Source organism: Vitis vinifera, chromosome 16 (genome assembly GCF_030704535.1).
Source record: "Vitis vinifera cultivar Pinot Noir 40024 chromosome 16, ASM3070453v1".
Lineage (NCBI taxonomy): Eukaryota > Viridiplantae > Streptophyta > Magnoliopsida > Vitales > Vitaceae > Vitis > Vitis vinifera.
This window is the reverse complement of record NC_081820.1, coordinates 24,242,374-24,263,448: the sequence shown is the minus strand read 5'-3', so window position 1 is coordinate 24,263,448 and position 21,075 is coordinate 24,242,374. Positions and strand designations below refer to the sequence as shown.

General features: G+C 33.4%; 3 protein-coding genes and 1 pseudogene across 3 annotated transcripts; 1 reads left to right on the top strand and 3 right to left on the bottom strand.

The window, feature by feature from the left end:
* Nucleotides 1-205: 205 nt before the first annotated feature.
* Nucleotides 206-1,759, bottom strand: LOC100253597 (low affinity inorganic phosphate transporter 4). The gene has a single exon (XM_002267333.1). It carries the CDS (start codon nt 1,757-1,759, stop codon nt 206-208), a length of 1,554 nt encoding a protein of 517 aa, XP_002267369.1.
* A 3,225-nt stretch (nt 1,760-4,984) lies between these two features.
* LOC100258652 (low affinity inorganic phosphate transporter 4-like) lies at nt 4,985-7,293 on the bottom strand (annotated as a pseudogene).
* Nucleotides 7,294-7,510: 217 nt separating this feature from the next.
* LOC100258742 (low affinity inorganic phosphate transporter 4) lies at nt 7,511-9,073 on the bottom strand. The gene has a single exon (XM_002267291.1). It carries the CDS (start codon nt 9,071-9,073, stop codon nt 7,511-7,513), a length of 1,563 nt encoding a protein of 520 aa, XP_002267327.1.
* Nucleotides 9,074-14,004: 4,931 nt separating this feature from the next.
* Nucleotides 14,005-15,574, top strand: LOC104882171 (mavicyanin-like). Its single transcript, XM_019226027.2, has 2 exons — nt 14,005-14,143; nt 15,270-15,574. Exons 1-2 carry the CDS (start codon nt 14,005-14,007, stop codon nt 15,572-15,574), a joined length of 444 nt encoding a protein of 147 aa, XP_019081572.2.
* The last annotated feature ends 5,501 nt before the right edge of the window (nt 15,575-21,075 follow it).

The following is a 21,075-nucleotide window of genomic DNA, read 5'->3' as shown; positions in this document are numbered from 1 at the left end:
ATCATTTATTTTGGTAGGAATGCATATAATACAAACACAAACGGCAAACGAAACACTGTTCTATTGCCCCCCTTATTCATTTCTCACACACTCATCATCAGCCCCAAAGCAACTCTTCTACACACAAGGCAAAGATAAATATTGATTCACGTAATTCAGATTAAGTTCTAACATTCTTTCACGTGCCACTGATAACCGTCCTTTCTTAAGATGGTCTGCTAGCCATCTCGGTTTCATTAATACCTCCATCCTCGCCTGATATTTCCTCGAGGGATCGGCCTTTGGTCTCCGTCACCAAGAATGTGCAGAAGAACCCTAGCATGTTTGTACAGGCCATGGTTATCATGGCTATCCTAATTTCATTAGCTTTACCATCCAAAGTATAGGTCGCCACCACAAATGCCCCGATCATAGCCCCAGCCTTCCCGGCCGCAGCGCTCATTGCATGGCATGTTGATCTCACTCGGGTCGGGAACAGCTCGGCCGGAAGAACAAAAGTTGTGCTGTTTGGACCGAAATTGGCGAAGAAGAAGGTCAGCCCATATAGGACTGCAAACAGCCATTTATTATCGTCCCTGAGGTATTCGTACTTGATTCCTATTATCAGCATGAATAAGGACATCATGAAGAACCCCACAAGCTGGATGATGAATCGGCCAATCCGGTCAATGAAGAAAACTGTGAACCAGTATCCCGGAAAAGTCCCCAGCAAGGCCACCACAAACATGGCCCTGGATGTCTCGAACATTTCCCGGAGAGCACTGACTTCATAATCTTTCTTTACCAGGTTCATCGCCGGAAAAATATCCTTCTGAGTTAGGTTTTGGCTGTAGAAGGCTATGTCCAACAAGAACCAGGTGCTCATTGTGCCTATCAGGTGACGCCCATGGCGATCAAAGAACTCTCTCGACCATAATGAGTACTCGTTAGCAGCCTTAAACTCTGCCACTTTATCTGCTTCAGCTTGGATTTCAATCTCAAGAACCCTACCCATGTCTGCAGCAGCTTGTTTAGCATTTCCTTCAATAAGGGCAGTGTACCGACCGGTCTCCGGCATCTTCATTCTCCAATAGTATGTTAAAAGCGCAGGCAAGGCTCCAAGCATCAGCACGATCCGCCATAGATAATCTGCCTCAGGTTGTGTAGAAAGTATAGGTTCCTCACTGAATGGCACAGTCTCATACTTGAGGAGAAAGAGCTTCGAGAGAATCATGGAAACCAGCCCTGCAAAAACGATCCCCACGCCCTGCATAGCAAACACGGCTGCAATAAAAGCCCCACGAGTTTTTTTATTTGCATACTCCGACATGATCGTTGCGGAGAGAGGATAGTCACCTCCAATTCCAAACCCTAGCCAGAATCTGAAGAAACAAAGTGTAGTGATTACAGATTTATTGCTGAAGCCGAAGGATAGGCCAGAGCAGATGGCACAAATGGACATAAGAATGAGAGTCATGCCATAAACTTTTTTCCGGCCAAGTTTGTCACCAAGCCAACCAAATACTAGTTGGCCTGATAGGGTTCCTACTAGGGCAACCCCAATCACAAAGTTGTTAACACCGTGGGGGAGCTTCCCAGGCTTATCTTTAGTGGGGTCATAGTAGTAAAGGCGGCCGAGGAGTTTGGAGACGGTGGAGATGCAGAAGAGATCATAGGCATCAGTGAAGAAGCCCATGCCGGCGATGACGATGGCGGTGATGTGGTACCATTGTGTTCGAGCTGAATCAAGAGCATGTAGCACAGCGAGACCGTCAGACATTTTGTGGGCTGGATTTTGCCTTGATTATCGTTGAATTGTGTTTGTGAAGCCTCCTACACATTTTATAAGTAGCTTGCCTTGTGGGGAGTGATGGTGGGAAGGTTAGTTGGAAATTGTATATGGCCGTTTAAACCTATGTTTGATTAGGGAACAACAAGAAGTATGGAATAGTACATGAAGGGATATTCTATTTGCGTGGACGTCTATAGGAAAGGATATGCCATAGTAAGATGTGTATAGAATTTCTAGTGAATTGCGAGTAGGCTTACGGCATGATTCCTCAGGCCAAGAGACAAAGCTAAGATTGACAGCATGGCTTATATATAATCAAAGTCAAGAAATCTTCTTTGGAAGCAACTAAAGAACATCTACATAAATTTGATTAAATAATTGTATCATTTAGCCATTAATGTAGGTTCAATTTTACCTGATGACCAGAAAAATTCAAGGCAAAAAGAAATGATATAGAAGAACATCATGTTTGGTTATCAAGGAAATCTTAGGATTATTTGGGTTTAATTGTACATATTTCTTCCCTTTGAGTTAGGTTTCTCAGGGATCTTTTGCCAGTTGGTTCAAACTGTGAGTCATTTTCATATGGGGTACTCCAAGGTGGAATCATTAGTCCTTTTCATATATGCAACCCTAAGTTTGACGGTTGTTGTTTCTGATCACAATTTTCTATTGAAGCTATGTTTTGGCACGGCCCGGTTAATCCCCTAGACAAAGCTGTCATTAATTTTGGCTTTGTCTTTGGTTAATCAAGGAAAGTTCACATCATTGTAGTCTAAGGTGGTATATATATTGTTGCTTTGAGATGGGAATATTGGCTAATGTGGTCAAAATTAGTAAGTACGGAAATTGTTAGTGTGCTGGATTAGTTGTTTTATATTGAAAATTTTAAATGATTTGTTAGTTTTGAATTAGGTTATTCAAATAAGTATGATTGTGTATGCTTGGTTGAATAATGGTAACAGAGATTAACTTAAATAAGCTGAAAAATACAAAATTTTATGATGAGCTTTCAAGCACTCCAAAAAGAGTGCTCATGTGCCCCTTGTAAGTGCTTAAGCGTTATGGGCCCTTGTGAATGATTAAGCGTTATAAGCCCCTTATAAGTGCTTATATTTCATATATATATATATATATAAACACCTCCTTTTCTTATGCTTTGTTGCTTATACTTTATTCTTTTTATGACAAAAAGGGAGAGATAATATGGTTGATTATTAGATTTTGATTTTCATTTCTATGTTATTATATTTTTTGACACGGATTACTTTTTATTAGTAATAATTATTGTTCGAGTGTATGTGATTAGAATCACAAATTATGCTCCAATGGCACATAGGGGCGGATCTAGTAAGGGCTGGGGTTGCATATGCACTCCCTCAAATTTCCCCAAAAAAAAAAATCTTATATATTATTCTCATCAAAATCCAAAAAAATAAATAAAATCATATATAATTGGAGATTTTAAATTGTCAACTTAGGACCAAATGATTGCTTTTTTGCTTTATTTCTTGAACTAAAAATGTGCAAAATTTATTTGAATAAAATTGAATTTACTAAAATAAACTTAATTAAATTGCAAAAGAATTATTGATTTCTGATTCAAATGATTTAAGATTGGGGGTTCCACAATCCAACTTTTGATATAGAGCCTCAAGCAATTAGTTAGTCTTAAAGTATTTAGAATGTGGGGTCAAACGAGATCAACCCGAGTTTCATAACTTAGGATTACATTCGTATCTTATTTTTTAATATTTTATTTTATAATTAAAATACCAAATTGATGAATGGATATGAAAATTGGGTTTAGGTCTAGGATTTAGACCTTTATCACTTTATTTAAATTTGTCTGTAGATAACAATACTAAAACCTTATATAATTAGGGATCAAGAATTACTAAGAATTTCAAATATCAAAGAATGAGTTATGTATCATCCTTAATTTAAACTAATAGTAGAAGATATCTCTGTTTTATTTATTATACTTCAACCTTTCATTCATTCCATTTTTAGTTTGATTTTATTCATTGTTTTCCCTTGGCTCTAACTTTAGATTTTCATGTTTCACAACCCAAGTTGGCTTTTAGCCTCTCATGGTGGTGATTTTATTCACATAATTCATAAAAGAAGAATAAAAAATCATTTTTGAATAAAAGAAATCAGAAACAATAGATTAAAATAGAGAAAACAAACAAAAATCTTCAGTATTCTCTTCTCTCCCTAAGAAAGTCCAAGAACGTCCAAGAACTATAAAAAAGAAATCCAATGTCCTATTTATAGGTTAAAAGTTAAGTTCACACATGGTAAGATCCTAGAGAGCATGTAAAATCTTCTTTCCAAATCAAGGGCTTTCAATAAAAATTGTAAAATCTAGCATTTAGATTGGTTTTTGAAAACTTGAGATCATTGTTAGTTTTGAATTAGGTTATTCAGACAAGTATGAATGTGTATATATGCTTGGTTGAATGATGGTAACAAATAGATTAAGAGCTCATTTGACAGTGATTTTAGGAAGCTCTTTCAATATTTTTAATATTTAAAATTTTTTAATATTCAAGTATTAAAATGATAATTTTTTTATTTATAAAATTATTGTTAAACACACTCTAAATTAGTTTATATTAATCCATTAACTTAAGTGGCTTAAGAAAATGAAATTTTATGATGAGCTTTCAAGCACCCCAAAAGAGTGCGGGTGTTTAAGTGTTTTCACAATTTTTATAATTTTATTTTATTTATTTTTTATCTTTTATTTATTTTTATTTTTTTATTTTAAAATTTAGTTGCTTATACTATGTCACTTTTATGACAAAAAGAGGCCGTTTTTGTTTTTTTGTTTTTTTTTTTCGAACTTGGTTTCTTATACTTAATGATTTTTATGACCAAAAGAGGGAGATATTCCTAACTTGATTTATTGGGGAGTTCAGTAAGGAGTCAGGAGCACGGACCTTTATATAGCAAACGTGAAGACAAATATAAGCACTAGCTTACGAAAAGATATCTGGGAGAGGTTAATATCTAGTTCACGTAAATTCATACGCTTGTTCTTTTAGAATCAATGGATTCGCTCAGTAATTGATTAAGTTTGTGGTTTTTATATTTGCAAAGTTTTTAGACAGGCTTTGTAGGTGGTCTTCCATATACCCTGTGTGTCTCGTGAATGGTTGAATTTTTATATTAATTCCTATCTAGATATCCCACTTTGATAACAACCTAAAACATGGCCCTGGATGTCTCGAACACTTCCCGGAGAGCACTGACTTGATAATCTTTATTTACCAGGTTCATCGCCGGAAAAATATCCCTCTGAGTTAGGTTTTGGCTGTAGAAGGCTATGTCCAACAGGAACCAGGTGTTCATTGTGCCTATCAGGTGACGCCCACCTCTCGACCATAATGAGTACTCGTTAGCAGCCTTAAACTCTGCCACTTTATCTCCTTCCTTTTGGATTTCAATCTCAAGAACCCTACCCATATCTACAGCATCTTGTTTAGGATTTCCTTCGATATGGGCAGTGTACCGACCAGTCTCCGGCATCTTCATTCTCCAATATTAGATTAAAAGCGCCGGAAAGGCTACAAGCATTAGCACGATCCGCCACAGAAAATCCGCCTCACGTTGGGTAGAAAGCACAGGATTCTCTTGGAATGGCACAGTTTCATACTTGATGAGGAAGAGATTCGACAGAATCATGGAAACCAGCCCCGCAAAAATGATCTCCACGCTCTGCATATCAAACACTGCCAATAAAAGCCCCACAAGTCTTTTTATTCGCATAGTACGACATGATCGTTGCGGAGAGAGGATAGTCACCGCCAATCCCGAATCCTAGACAGAATATGAAGAAACAAAGTGTAGTGATTACAGCTTTTGAGCTATACCCAAATGACAGACCAGAGCAAATAGCACAAATAACCATAAGAATGAGAGTGAAGCCATAAACTCTTTTCCGGCCGAGCTTGTTGCCAAGCCAGCCAAAGACTAGCTGTCCTGTTAGGGTTCCGACGAGGGCAACCCCTACTGCCCTACAACAGCATTGTTGACGTTGTGGGGTAGGTTGCCAGGCCTTTTAGGGTGGTTAACAGGGTCATAGTAGTAGAGACGGCCCCAGAGTTTGGAGACGGTGGAGATGCAGAAGAGGTCATAGGCGTCTGTGAAGAAGCCCATGCAGATGATGATGGCGGTGATGTGGTACCATTGTATTCGGACTTAATCAAGCGCATGTAGCACAGCAAGACTGTTAAGACATTTTGTGGGCTGAACTTTTTTTAAGTCCTTCACATTTTATATGAAGTTTGCCTGGTAGGAAGTGATATGGTGAAAGGTTGATTGGAAAATGTGGCCGTTTAAACCTATGTTTGATTAGGGAACAACAAGAAATATGGAATAGTATGTAAAGGGTTATTCTATCTGCATGGTCTTGAAAAGGGATATGCCATTGTGAGATGTGTATAGAATTAATTTCTAATGAACTATGAACAATGGAAACGGGAGCCGGGGATCGATGGGTTACCCTCATCCTCACACGACTATTTAAATATGTTGCCCCCAAAAAATAAAAAATATATAGAGTGGATATAAGAAATTTTTATTTATTTTTAATTTTCTAATTTTAATTTTTTTTAATTACATAACAAATAAATTTAATTTTAAAATAAATAAATATTATAAATTTTTATGATTTACTTTAAGGAGAAATATTTTTTTATTTACATGTATTAACAAAAGTAAAAAATAAAACATAAATTAAAATAATTTTTATTTAATAATATATAAACCTAGAAAAATAAGACCATACTTGAGCTCGATTTTATTTAAAAAAAGAAAAAATTTCTCAAACCTATTTAGTTTCGTCTCAAACTTGTTGTATTAAGGATTGGGTACTTGAATAAAACACATCAAATTATTAAGAGTGCGTTTGAAAGTGATTGTAAAAAGCATTTCTATTATTTCTAATATTTGAATGATGAAAATTTTCTTGTATTAAAAATATTAAAAATACTTCGTAGAATCACTATCAAATCAAATGGGCTCTTCGACTAGAAAGTATTTTTAACATTTTTAGTATTTAAAAATTTGTATCATTTAAGTGTTAAAAATATTAAAAATATTTTCTAAAATTATTACCAAACACACTTTAAGCCTAATAATTCCTTCCTTGGACTATGAACCTAAGGCCAATGGCCTTAACATAATGAGATGAGCTAGGAGTCGTCTTTCTTGAGAGGAGCCTAAATTTGAAATCCAATTAAGTAATTTAACATGTATTTTTGTAGAATACTTATAATGGGGCAAATGGTATTTAGAGAAACCAGAAGGCTAAATTAAATAGCTTTGGATGACTTGAGAATTTGAAAGGCTAAAATCCCTTTCATCAATCATCACTCATACAAATTCTGTACATTGCATTGAAAAAAGCCACTTCCTTGGCTACAAGTGCTTGCAGATTCATGTAATCATAAGCACCTCTTATTCCTTGGAATTTGTCTATATAACACAACACAGGAGGCAAAAGAGACCATGTTCTATTGCCCCTCTGCTTATTTTTTTCACATACTGCTCATGAGCTCAAAGTTCTAGACCGGCCTCTCATGAACCCTACACCCAACACAACATTGACATTGCCTTAATTGATACACACGAAAGACAAATACTTTTATGCTTTTTGCGATATAGCATGTAATTGAACATCACAACTTTCAACATTCTTCCACCCAAAATTTATACATACCTATCCTTTTATTTTGATGGTGTGCTAGGCATCTGGGTTTCATTATTACCTCCATCCTCGCCTGATATTTCCTCCAGGGATCGGCCTTTGGTCTCCGTCACCAAGAATGTACAGAAGAACCCTAGCATATTTGTACAGGCCATGGTTATCATGGCTACCCTAATTTCATTAGCTTTACCATCCAAAGTATAGGTCGCCACCACAAATGCCCCGATCATAGCCCCAGCCTTCCCGGCCGCAGCGCTCATTGCATGGCATGTTGATCTCACTCGGGTCGGGAACAGCTCGGCCGGAAGAACAAAAGTTGTGCTGTTTGGACCGAAATTGGCAAAGAAGAAGGTCAGCCCATATAGGACTGCAAACAGCCATTTATTATCGTCCCTGAGGTATTCGTATTTGATTCCTATGATCAGCATGAATAAGGACATCATGAAGAACCCCACAAGCTGGATGATGTATCGGCCAATCCGTTCAATGAAGAAAACTGTGAACCAATATCCCGGAAAAGTCCCCAGCAAGGCCACCACAAACATGGCCCTGGATGTCTCGAACATTTCCCGGAGTGCACTGACTTGATAATCTTTATTTACCAGGTTCATCGCCGGAAAAATATCCTTCTGAGTTAGGTTTTGGCTGTAGAAGGCTATGTCCAACAAGAACCAGGTGCTCATTGTGCCTATCAGGTGAAGCCCATGGCGATCAAAGAACTCTCTCGACCATAATGAGTACTCGTTAGCAGCCTTAAACTCTGCCACTTTATCTGCTTCCTCTTGGATTTCAATCTCAAGAACCCGACCCATGTCTGCAGCAGCTTGTTTAGCATTTCCTTCTATAAGGGCAGTGTACCGACCAGTTTCCGGCATCTTCATTCTCCAGTAGTACGTTAAAAGTGCCGGCAAGGCTCCGAGCATCAGCACGATCCGCCACAGAAAATCCGCCTCACGTTGGGTAGAACGCACAGGATCCTCTCTGAATGACACAGTCTCATACTTGAGGAGGAAGAGCTTCGAGAGAATCATGGAAACCAGCCCCGCAAAAATGATCCCCATGCCCTGCATAGCAAACACTGCCGCAATAAAAGCCCCACGAGTCTTTTTATTCGCATACTCCGACATGATCGTCGCGGAAAGGGGATAGTCTCCACCAATCCCAAACCCTAGCCAGAACCTGAAGAAACAAAGTGTAATGATTACAGCTTTTGGGCTATACCCAAATGACAGACCGGAGCAAATAGCACAAACAACCATAAGAATGAGAGTGAAGCCATAAACTCTTTTCCGGCCGAGCTTGTCCCCCAACCAGCCAAACACCAACTGTCCTGTTAGGGTTCCGAACAGGGCAACACCGACAACGGCATTATTGACGTTGTGGGGGAGCTTGCCGGGCTTTTCAGGGCTGCCAACAGGGTCGTAGTAGTAGAGACGGCCCAAGAGTTTGGAGATGGTGGAGATGCAGAAGAGGTCATAGGCGTCGGTGAAGAAGCCCATGCCGGCGATGATGATGGCGGTGATGTGGTACCATTGTGTTCTGGCTGAATCAAGGGCATGTAGCACAGCAAGACTGTTAGACATCTTGTGGGCTGGCTTTAATTTGCCTTGATTTTTGAATTGTGTTTGTGAATCCTCCTTCACATTTTATATGTAGTTTGCATGGTAGAAGAGATATGGTGGAAGGTTGATTGGAAAATGTGGCCGTTTAAACCTATGTTTGATTACCGAAGAACAAGAAATCTGGAATGGTATATAAAGGGATATTCTATCTGTATGGACTTGAAAAGGCATATGCCATCGTGAGAAGTGTATAGAATTAATTTCTAGTGAATTATGAACTATGGAAATGGGAGCTGGTGATCGATATCCCGACTCTATTATTTAAATACGTTGTCCAAAAAAATAAACAAGGCGAGATGGGTATAAGAAATTTTTATTTATTTTTAATTTTTTAATTACATTAAAAGTAAATGCAATTTATAAATAAATAAATATTACAATTTTTTATGACTTACTTTTATGATAAATAATTTTTTATTTACATGTATTAAAAAAAAGTAAAAAGTAAAAAAATAAATTAAAATAATTTTCATTTAATTATATATAAATCTATAATGCAAAATAAGATAATACTTGAACTCGACCATATTAAAAAAATATATATATATTTAGTTTCATCCCAAACTTGTCATATTAGGGATCGGGTATTGAAGGAAACACATCCCATTGCTATGCCTAATAGTTCCTCAAGCTATGAACTTAAGGCCAATTGCCATAACATAGCGAGCTGATCTTGAAGTCGTCTTTTTAGGAAGGAGCCCAAGTTTGAAATCCTATTAAGTAATTTAACATGTATTTTTGTAGACTACTTATAACGTGGCAAACGGTATTTGGAGAAATCAGAAATGCGAACATTTGATTAAGTATGGTTGAATCCTAACCTAAGGGCCAAAAAGATTGAGGAAGAAATGAAGTAGGAGATCTTATTTTTTATGTATATATTTACATATACCTTGAGCCACTCTTCATATGAAGCCGACCATATATGGTGGACTATCTGCTTGGTTCATAGATGCGTCCCTTAATTTGACGGCTGATGTTTGCTTCATAGTTTTCTATTGAAGCTACATATATGTTTTGGCATTATCTTCTTTATGATTTGGAAATTAGAATTTGATCAAGCTTAAGCTGTCTGTTGAATTTGTCTTTGGTTGAGGATATTATTCATTGTGGTTCAAGAGTATATGCGGTTCTATGAGATGGGAATGACCAAAGAGTCAAAGAATGTCCTCATCAGTATATTGTTTATAGTTTCTTCGATTAAAACCAAGACTTCAACTCTTTGCTCGTGTTTGAAACTAAATTATAGGAAGTAGTTATGTGCAAATTTCCATTGTTCTTGTAAAGTTAAACTAGAAAAATAAATAAGTAAATAAAGTGATAAAATTTAAAATTTATTAAAAAAAAGAAAAAGAAATGGATACAACTCTCTATAGATGGATTCTCTTATGTGTGGGTGTATTTGACCACTTACTCTAGCTTGTTCCCACTCTATTGTGATCAAAGTTAGAGAAGGACACATATTGTGCTATTTGTTATTCTCTCGTAGATTTAGAGTACGTTTGATAATGATTTTAGAAAGTGTTTCTAACTTTCTTAACCTTTGAAAATTTTTATCTTTTAAGTATTAAAAATACTAAAAACGTTTTTTAAAATCACTACCAAACGTACTTTTAGAGTGTGTTTGACAATAATTCTAATAAGTATTTTTAACATTTAAAAATATTTATTTTTTAAATATTAAAAATATTAAAAACACTTTCCAAAATCACTATCAAACATACTCTTAGAATAATATAACTAGTGAGTTGTGGAGTTTTTGGTAAGCTTTCAAGGTTTCTTTGATGCATTTCTCTAAAGGTCCTTGTATTAAAGAAGGGAAAATCTACTTAGAGGTGTGAGTAGGATTCAATTGTGTATTAATAGAATGCTTAATTTGCATGATTAATGAAATTCAATTCCTTGAGTTTGGTAATTCTCTTCTTAATTGATGAAGTCTTATGATAAGATGATATATACTTTTATTCTCTTTTGAATTTAATTTGATTTATTTTTAAAAATTTTGTAAGACTTAATTTTGTAGTCTTATAAAAAATTGTCATGCCTTAATAGTACAACCCATGATAGTTAATGAGTTGGTTGTTATGGGTATCCAACATAATTTTATCATTTGTCATACTTTCATTGGCTATTTTCAGTGCCAACAAGGTGCACTTGAAGGAGCTGTGCAAAGGGCAACATGTAATTGTTTAGGTTTTTTCCCTTCCTTCGAATTATTGAAAATTTGAAGGTTGATATATAACTATTAGACATGGATAAGTTGTTGTTCCTCTTTGTGTAGAGCTTTGAGTACAAGAGTGATCTTTGTGATAGACTATTGTACTGCACCTTAATTGTGTTTTATTACACACCTTATTGCTATTGGATAGATAACATTGCTACTAAAGCAAGTTTATTAGTTTATTTGCTAACTTGCACATATGTCAATGCGTAAGGAGTATCTCTTTTAGTTTGATGGAGCCTTTTACTTGGCTCAATAATTTTTATACCTTAATTTTATACATGAGGGTTGCTATTTGCATATTTTTCTCCTCGATGGTCTTGATGAGTTTAATGATGATGTAGATTTATGTTGGAGTTAGCGTCAAATGAAGAGTAGAGAGATTCTCAAAGTTCTTTGAGGTAGTTGTGATTTTCTCCTTAAATGGAAGAGTTTGACCTGGCTAATTGGTTGGTATTTGTCGTGCACTTCCACCGTTTTCATTGAGTAGGAGTAGATGCCTCTTCGTTGACGATAAAACTTATCATCATCCTTATCCATGTATGTAGCCATAATCTTCTTTCAAGTTATTGGTTTGACAATAGCTTTGGTTAATTGACAAAGGAGATGAGAGGTAAAAATGTGCCATTGAGTATCTTAGAAATTTGAACACACAAATTTCCATTGTTCCTTCAAATTTAAACAAGAGAGGAAAAAAAAGAGTGACACAATTCAAATTTATCATTTACATAAGAAACATATACAAATCATTTGGAGAATCTTCTAATTAGAGGGTGAAAGTATTTCCACTTTAGTGTGATTGGAGCTCAAAGTAGCTTGTTCCCAAGCAACTATGACAAGGGTGAGAGAAAACCACATGCATTGTGCTTTTAATTCTCTCACAACTTAGAATGTGCACTTTGTGGACTCTAGAGCTTTGGGTAGACTTTTGAGGCTACCTCGACTTGTTTCTTTGAGGGTCCTTATTGAAGGACACTCCTTTATATGTGGAGTACTTATGTTTAGATTTGGTATCCTAAATATTTAGTTTAAATGATTTAAGAAATTTAATTCTTTAATTTTAATAGTTAATTTTCTCTTTAATTGATGTTGTCTTCCACCAAGAGAATATATGTTTTTATTCTCTTTTGAATTTAATTTGATTTTTTTTTCTTAATTAATTTAAAAATATTTAATTTTATAGTTCTACAAAATTTTTCTTCTGTCATTGACACCACACATATTACTTGCCCTGTATATCTTGTTTGTCAAACTCTAATTAGTTGATTTAAAAGTGATTCATGCCGATCAAATTTTTGGTCTAACTCAATGTGACCATGGGAGCAAGTCTCACTTAATTGTATGGTGATAGGCTGAACATCTATGGTTTCGTATTATTGCCTTCTAATGTGTATATCTTTAATTATTATATTTCTACCAAAAGGAAATCAATGAGAAGAAAAAAAAAACAATAATTCCCTCAATAAGGAAATTATGGAATGCAAATATAAAGAAAAAAAATGAAGAGGGAAATTAAAGATTTGGTTCGCAACTGTTTTCAGTTTTCTTCTTCTTCTTCTTCTTCTTCTTAAAAAAAAAACGCGTTTCACAACTAAAAACCTTTTTTTGTTTTCTCCCTCAATAAGGAAATTATAGAATGCAAATATAAAGAAAAAAAATGAAGAGGGAAATTAAAGATTTGGTTTGCAATTGTTTTTAGTTTTCTTCCAAAAAAAAAAAAAACAGAAAGAAAAAAATACGTTTCACAACTAAAAACCCTTTTTGTTTTCTATTCTTAAGAACATAAAATAGAGTTTTCAAAGAATATTTTTTAATTGTTTTTACTTGTTTTTTGAGGATAATTATTTTATAAAATAATTATACAAGTATGTAAAATGATTAAAAATAAAGTATCGGATATAAAGATTATTTTTAAAACTTGTTTTAAAAGTATTAAAAATATGTTAAAAACATTTTAGGTTTCAAACAAACTTTTGTTTTACAAAACATTAAAGAGCAGTTTTAAAAAATTGTTCTTAAAAACTATTTTTTATAATAGTTACCAAATAGGTCTTTTTAACCCAACATATCCATCTTCAATGGCTAAGAGAAAAAATGGTGTGGTTTGATCCCCTAAACATAGTACCAAAAATCTCACAAACTGATATCAAATTGACTTGTTTCGATGTTACACAAACTCTTTTTCTTCAAGCCATCCAATTCTTTGGAACTTATAACCCACAACAATTCTATCCCCCACCATAGGCACCACCAAAAAAAAAAAAAAGAGGAAGTGAAATTCACACACAACATAATTAATATAAACCCACCCTTTCTTACTAAATTAAACCATCCATTTATTTTTGCCATTAGTACTAATACAAATACTTCAAATTCCACTGGTTTTTTTCCCTGTGATTTCCATGTGAATTCAGGATGGCCACTATTCTGGATATGCATATATGGTGAAATCACCTAATAATAGAAGTGGTAGGTGCCATTTTTTATTATATCTATTTATACAACCATCTAAACATTTGTTTGTTGTTGATGCAGGCATAGAATTCCTTTGTGTTGAAGGAGACAAGCAACCGTCCTTCAACACAAAGATCCATCAGATCAAGCCAGCAGACAAGAGATAGATCATTAGATGGCGAAAAGCCATGTATTGTTGTTGTTCCTGTATGCAGCCATGGGGGGTCTTATGATTGGGGAGGTGGGTGGAATGAATCACATTATTGGAAAAAGCCTTGGCTGGACCATCCCCCAGAATGCTTCCTTCTACCAAGACTGGGCAGCACCCAGAACTTTCGCCGTTGGTGACAAGTTGGGTGAGTTTTCTTGACCTCTTTTATGTTGATTTATATCACTTTTTTATTTTTTTTATTTTATTTTTTATTTTTATTTATTATCTTCGTTTGGAAATCGTGAAGAAAGAAAAAGGAAAACAAAAGAATTTTTGAAATACAATTTTTTTTTTAGTTGCAAAATACAAATTTTTTATGTGTTTTTCCATTTTTGAAAACTATTTTTAATATTTTGTAAAACAATTTTTTTTTTTGAGAAAAAAAAATGTTTTCAACATGTTTTCTATATTTTAAAAATAAATTTTATATATACAACTTTATTTTTTACCATTCATCAAAATTTGTATAATTATTTTTTAAAACAATTGTCATAAAATAAGTAAAAACAACCAAAAGTAATAAAAAATGTTATTTGAAGATACCATGAACCTGTTTGATAACTGTTTTCGAGAACATTTTTTTATTATCTAAAACAAAAAATTAGGAAAAATATGTTTGACAACAAAAAATTGTTTTATATTTTAAGTTTTTTGTTCTTAAGAATAGAAAATACAATGTTTTCAGATAATATCTTTTAATTATTTTAACTTATTTTTAGGACTATTTTAAAAAATAATTATATAAATATATAGACTAATTAAAAATTAAAATACAAGATATTAAAATTTATTTTTAAAATATTAAAATATAGGTTGAAAACATTTCAAGTTTTTAAGAAAACTTTTGTTTTATAAAACATTAAGAACAAATTTTAAAAACTCTTCTTAAAAATTGTTTTTCAAATCTGTTTTGGAAAACAATTACCTAATAAACCCTATAATTTTTGTTTTTAAGAATATAAAATTATTTTTTATTTGTGCCCTATCTCTCTACAAACTGAAATCATAACAACAAATTTTATGTGTATTTTTTTGGTTTTTTTCCCCCTATTTCTATAATTCAAATGAAGCCATTCAGCTCCATGCTTGCTTGATTGAGATGAAGCATACACTATGGAATTCATTTCATCAAGCCATCACTTCCTGCAAATTCAAGTAATTAATTAACTACATTGAAAACCTAATCATCTGATCATACAACTGCGATAAATATACGTTAATTATCTATAAATATCAATAATTAACGATAATCCTATCGGTTTGAGATGCAGTCTTCTTGTATAGTTCGGGCATGCACAATGTGATAGAGGTTAGCAAGGCGGATTATGATGCATGCACTCAAAAGAATACGATCAGTGTACACTTCAGCGGGCCGACGGTTCTTAAGCTCGCTAAGCCTGGGGATCACTACTTCATCTGTGGCCTCAGGCAGCACTGTTTGCGTGGCCAGAAACTGAGCATTAAGGTGGCACAGGGGCAAGTGCCTGTGGAGTCTGGTGCCGATTCTGCTAAGTCTTTGTTCAGTTTCAGGCTGGTTTCTGTTTTATTAATCTTTGTGCTTTTCATGCCTATTTGAATGGAGAGGTAGCTAGCTTCTCTAAGAATTTCCTGAAATGTTGGACGTGTGATTCTAGATAGAATGAAGGTTTTCAATGGTGGAATGCATGCATGGGGCTTCTAGGGATTGTTCATTGATCGAGCAGTGAGAGAGAAAACTGGAGTACCATAGCCAACTTTGTAACATATTAGGTCTTGGAAATGATCTTTCTGATGAATATTTTTGGATTGGCTTTGCTTTTATGACATTATTAATTGACATGCAATGTAATTTTGTATAAAATTACGGGGCATTTATTTATTATATGCTATGTATGGTTCTCAAAAATATTAAGAAAAGAAAAAAAAATATTAATTAAGGACATGATTTTTTTATGTTTGAAGGAAAATAAAATATAATTAAAATTGGTTAGAAAATTAATCCGGTTTTAAATTATTCAATTTTTATATAATAGATAAAAAAAAAAGTGAAATAATTTTGAAGATACATATAAAAATATTTTATTGATTTTTAATTTATTTTTTATTTTCTTTCTATTTTTTTGTTTTTTAAAAAAATTCTTATATTTTTACTTAAATTTTCTGAAAACCAAACATAGCTATAGTGCTTGCAAGAGAAACCCGAAAAATGATTAATCACCCAAACAAACTTGCATATATCTTAATTTGAATTTTGGAGATTTAAATTTTGAAGTTGACTCAAAGATTTCTAAAGAAGTTTAAAAAAGATTGAGTCTTCCTCAAAGCTTTTCCTTCATTTCTTTTTTGTCTTATGAATTATTTTCTAAATCATACCGGTATTTTTAAGGTTTTTCTAATTTATGATAAGATTGGAGAACACTCCGATAGTTTTCGAAAATCTTAAAATATCATTCCTTAGTTAAGTAATAATTATAACTTACTTCATTGACAATGATTTTAGGAAGTATTTTTCTTTTTTTTGTAATACTTAAAAAATAACTATTTTAATATTTTTCGATCGATTATATCTATATCCACAAACGAATAATATCATTTCACTGTATTAGAAATGATAAAACCTAATCTTTGTATTTACACTTCAAACCAAAGTACATAAGGTTTTAAATTTTTTTTTGATATAAAACATTCTTTTTTTTAAATATTTAAGTTTGCTATAGTTTTTCAAAACAATTTGAAATATTTTTAGTTATTTTTTAAAGAATGTTTCGAGCAATAATCGACCATGTACAAAATATTTTAGAAACCTTTGCATTATGCATATAACATCTTCATGGAGGATAAAATAGGAAAACTATTTTTTATATTTGAGTTTTCAAACAAAATTTTCTTTTTCAAAACAATTGAAAATTGATGTAAAACCTCCACAAATTAATACTCCATAATCTTGATTGAATAATGTTTTTTTACCACTTGGAACCAATATGTTAAATTAATAATTTAATAATTTTATAAGATAACACATACATATAGAAAAATATGTGTAGTTTTATATAAGACTCACTAACTATATAACTAAATCGATACAATCTGTCTAAGAGACCTTCTTAAAATATATAGATATCATTTTTAAGTTTGGGTAACGTGAAAAGAAGTTATTGTAATAAGAAATTATTTAATGTCATTATTACTTAAAAATAATTCATAAATTAATTATTAATTTATGGAATAATTAATATGTATTTAATTTGAGATTTATAGTTATGTGTGAAGTAGGCATAGGAAATTATCTCAGTTTTTTGAAATAATTTTAGTATAAATTTCAAATTTTTAATTTGATTTTTTTTTTAAAAAAAAGAGGACTCCGAAATTTGGTAGTTAAATTAAAGTTATCTTTTTTAAAAGATAATTTTTCTTTTTATTTCATTTTTAGATTTATAAATATTTTTTCAATTATCTCATTTTAAAAATATTTTTTAAAAAACTATATCTTTAAATTTAAGGAAAAAAATTGGGAGAAAAAGTGGAACAAAAATAAAAAATAAAATTAAAGTTAATGTCCGTACTCAACTGTATACAACTTTAAAATGCGTTTATAAGGTTAAGGTGGATTCATATTTATATAGTGTTAGAAACTTTCTTTCATATCTTATGTAAGATATCACAAACAACTCCCCATATAGACACATCGTTTTCGTGGTGTTTCATATAATTGTTGAGTCAAATAAATAAATATCCCTTATAAGGCCAAACAAACCTACATAGGGGTTAAGATTGGAGGGATTTGTTATGATATCATTTGTAACAACTCATATTATAAATATTGTTCACTTTAAACCCAAAGATATTTTCACGGTTTTAAAATATGTTTATAAGATTAAGAGAGATCCATACTTATGTAGTGCCACAAACTTTCTTTCCTATGTGAGATATCACAAATAAAGAATCGTATTTAATAAGTCTAAAAAAGGTAAAATCTCATTTAAAATATATATATATATATATATATATATATATATATTTATTTATTTATTTATTTATTTTTCTTTCATTTTCATTCAAATTTCCGTTTATCCTCCTAGGCATGGAAGAAAGCAAAATTTTGGGAAAAATCCCCAAAAATCGGATATTTTTTTCGGATGGTCAATGCGGGTCAACAAACGACAATCAAACACTGCTACAGTGCCTCCACAAAAATGTTTATTTTTGTAATAACTCATATCATAAATATTGTCCACTCTTATTTTTGATGTTATATGCCTATTTTCAAAAATGCTTATTTTTGCTGTTATTAAAGGGGATTGGAGGGATTGATTATGATATCATTTGTAACAATCCATATCATAAATATTGTCCACTCTAAACCCAAATAGATTTTCAATGTTTTAAAATATGTTTATAAGATTAAGAGAGACCCATATATACTTATAAAATTAAAAGAGACCCACACTTGCAAGTGTCACAACTTTCTTTCCTATGTAGGATATCACAAATAAAGAATCAGATTTAGTAAGTCTAAAAAAGAAAAATATCATTTAAAATATTATTAATATTATTTAAAAAAAAATTTAAATATGGCCTCAGCTCTTATTAAGGGGACTCGAACCCCAAAAACATCTTAGAGAGCAAATTTACCACATATTAAATATGATACACTAAGCATATATATTCAAAGTCTTCATATAAAGAAAATATTAAAAGAATATTTTAGAGAGCAAATTAATTATAATTATTTTATAATTAAATGTAAAAATTTCTTTTAATTGATTACCAAAAATATAAAAATTATCATGCTAATTTTCTTTATAGTATTTTTGATATCATTAATAGATTAATTAAATATTAAAAAATTGTATATATATCACAATTTATCTGATATCATTTAATATGATTGAATTAAATATATCATAATTTTAATATTAATATATATATATATATATATATATATATATATATATATATTAAAATTAGATATATTATAATCAAATATCATAATATTATTATGAAATAATATTTGATGTAATTTAATAATAAATGTACACTTATAAAATTCATATTTTTATCGATGTATATGTGTAGACCCCCATTTTGGGAGTCATTCTTGCAGCTAATGCTTGACAAGTGTCACCATCTCGCATGGCCACGTGTCATTCCCGGATTAGTCAACATGGGATCAAAATAGTGGAATTGATGAAGCAATCAGAATAAGACACCTGTCAAGAAGATATTCTAAGACCTTCAGGCCGTTGGAGAGATTTTTCTAAAAGGGGGTCCCGCAGGTCGTCAAGGGGTGCGGATGAGAGAGAAGAAAAGGGGGCTGCAGAAGGAGTGTTGCAGGAAAAAGTGGCTACGACAGAGATCGTTTGAGGGGACAACATTGTAGTGTAGCAGCAGAGAGAGTGGTTAGAGAAGCCATGCTTGCTGAACGGTGAATAGGAGAGAAAAAGAAAAGAAAAAGGAGGAGGGGAGATTTTTCTCGAGGAGGCAACCGAAAAAAGCAAGAGATTGAGAGAAAGAAAAAGGAAAAAGAAAGGAGAGAAAATGGAGGGAAGTTTTAGTTTGAGAAGAAGATCCCGAGAGAGAAAAAGAGAGGAGGAGCTTTTGGGGTTGTTAGAGAGGAGCAGATCGAGAGAAACCGAAAAAAGAATCGAGAGAGAAAGAAAAAGGAAAAGGAAGGAGAGAAAAGAGAGGAGAGTTTAGCCAGAGGCACCTAATTGGAGAAGAAGCTTTTAGGTATGACTATCACTCTTTTACATCTCTTATGAATATTTGAATACTCATTGATCTGTTTGGGGTGGATAATGAAGGCCACCAGTCTGCTTGTTGAAGTATGACCCTGCATTTGTGTTTGCCATTGTCCATTTTAACTTGCTCTGATCCCACTGTGATTATGAAATGTTTGAGAATCATGAGGGTGGTTGCATTTGATATGGTTTACCCACCTGCTCAGAAGATTGATGAATGATTCATGAAATGGATTTTCTGAGATTTTTCTTTATTTATTCGTCTTCTTTCACGCCCTGTTTCCCTACTTCCCCTGTTTCTTGATATCCGTCCATGGTACGCATCCATTTTCTCATCCCTGCTTGAAAGATATCCTAGAAATTCTGGAGTAGTTGTCATGGCAGCAAAGCTCACCTCATCAGCATCCCCATACCCATTGTTCATCTATCCACCTCTCTCTCTAGGTCGTCATACCCATTTCCTCACTCAAGCTTGTAGAAATCAAGCATCCTCCACCACACCCATCTTCCTCTCATTCATTCTCCATCCCACTCCCTCGCTTACATGGAGTCTCACGGGTGCATGTCATCCTTCACTCCTTCACATACCCATTAAAACCACTCACCCAAGCCCCCATATCCATACAACCCATACCTAACCTTCATGCTACTCATGGCCACATTCCACCCGGACATCTCATATCCGGAATTCCTCACTCCGCCGACATTCCACCAGGACATATCATATCCAGAATTCCTCTCCCCGCCGCCATTCCACCCAACATATCGCATCCGGAATTCCTCCCGCCGCTGACATTCCACCCGGACATATCATATCCAGAATTCTTCCCCACTGCCATTCCACCCGGATGTCTCACATCCGGAATTCTGTCCGGCCAATGTTCCACCTTCTCCGGATGTCTCTCATCCGGAATTCTGCTCCGCCGACATTCCACCCAGATGTCTCACATTCGGAATTCTGTTCGGCCGACGTTCCACATTTTTCTTCATTCTTAGAGCATTTTCTTTAGGTTCCAAAATCACGTTTTTAATAAAGCTTTGCTGCCACTTTTATTTCTGGCAAGTAATTTTCATACTTCCTCTGTTTCTTAAAATGTTCTGAAATAAGTAAGGAATCAATTTCCGTAATTTCAAACAATGGAGTTATCGGAATTAATTCAAGCAAGATAAAACGGGCTTTGGTGGGGGCCCAACATATGGGATTTGATTGACTTGATTATCATGCATGATTGATTTTATTTTGCTCTATGGCATGCTCGAAATTATTCCTTAATTGTGCGTTAACCTCACTTCTTGATAACGCTTTATGGATCATTGCCCAGGTACGCATCTACATCCGCTCGGGTCATTTTCTGTA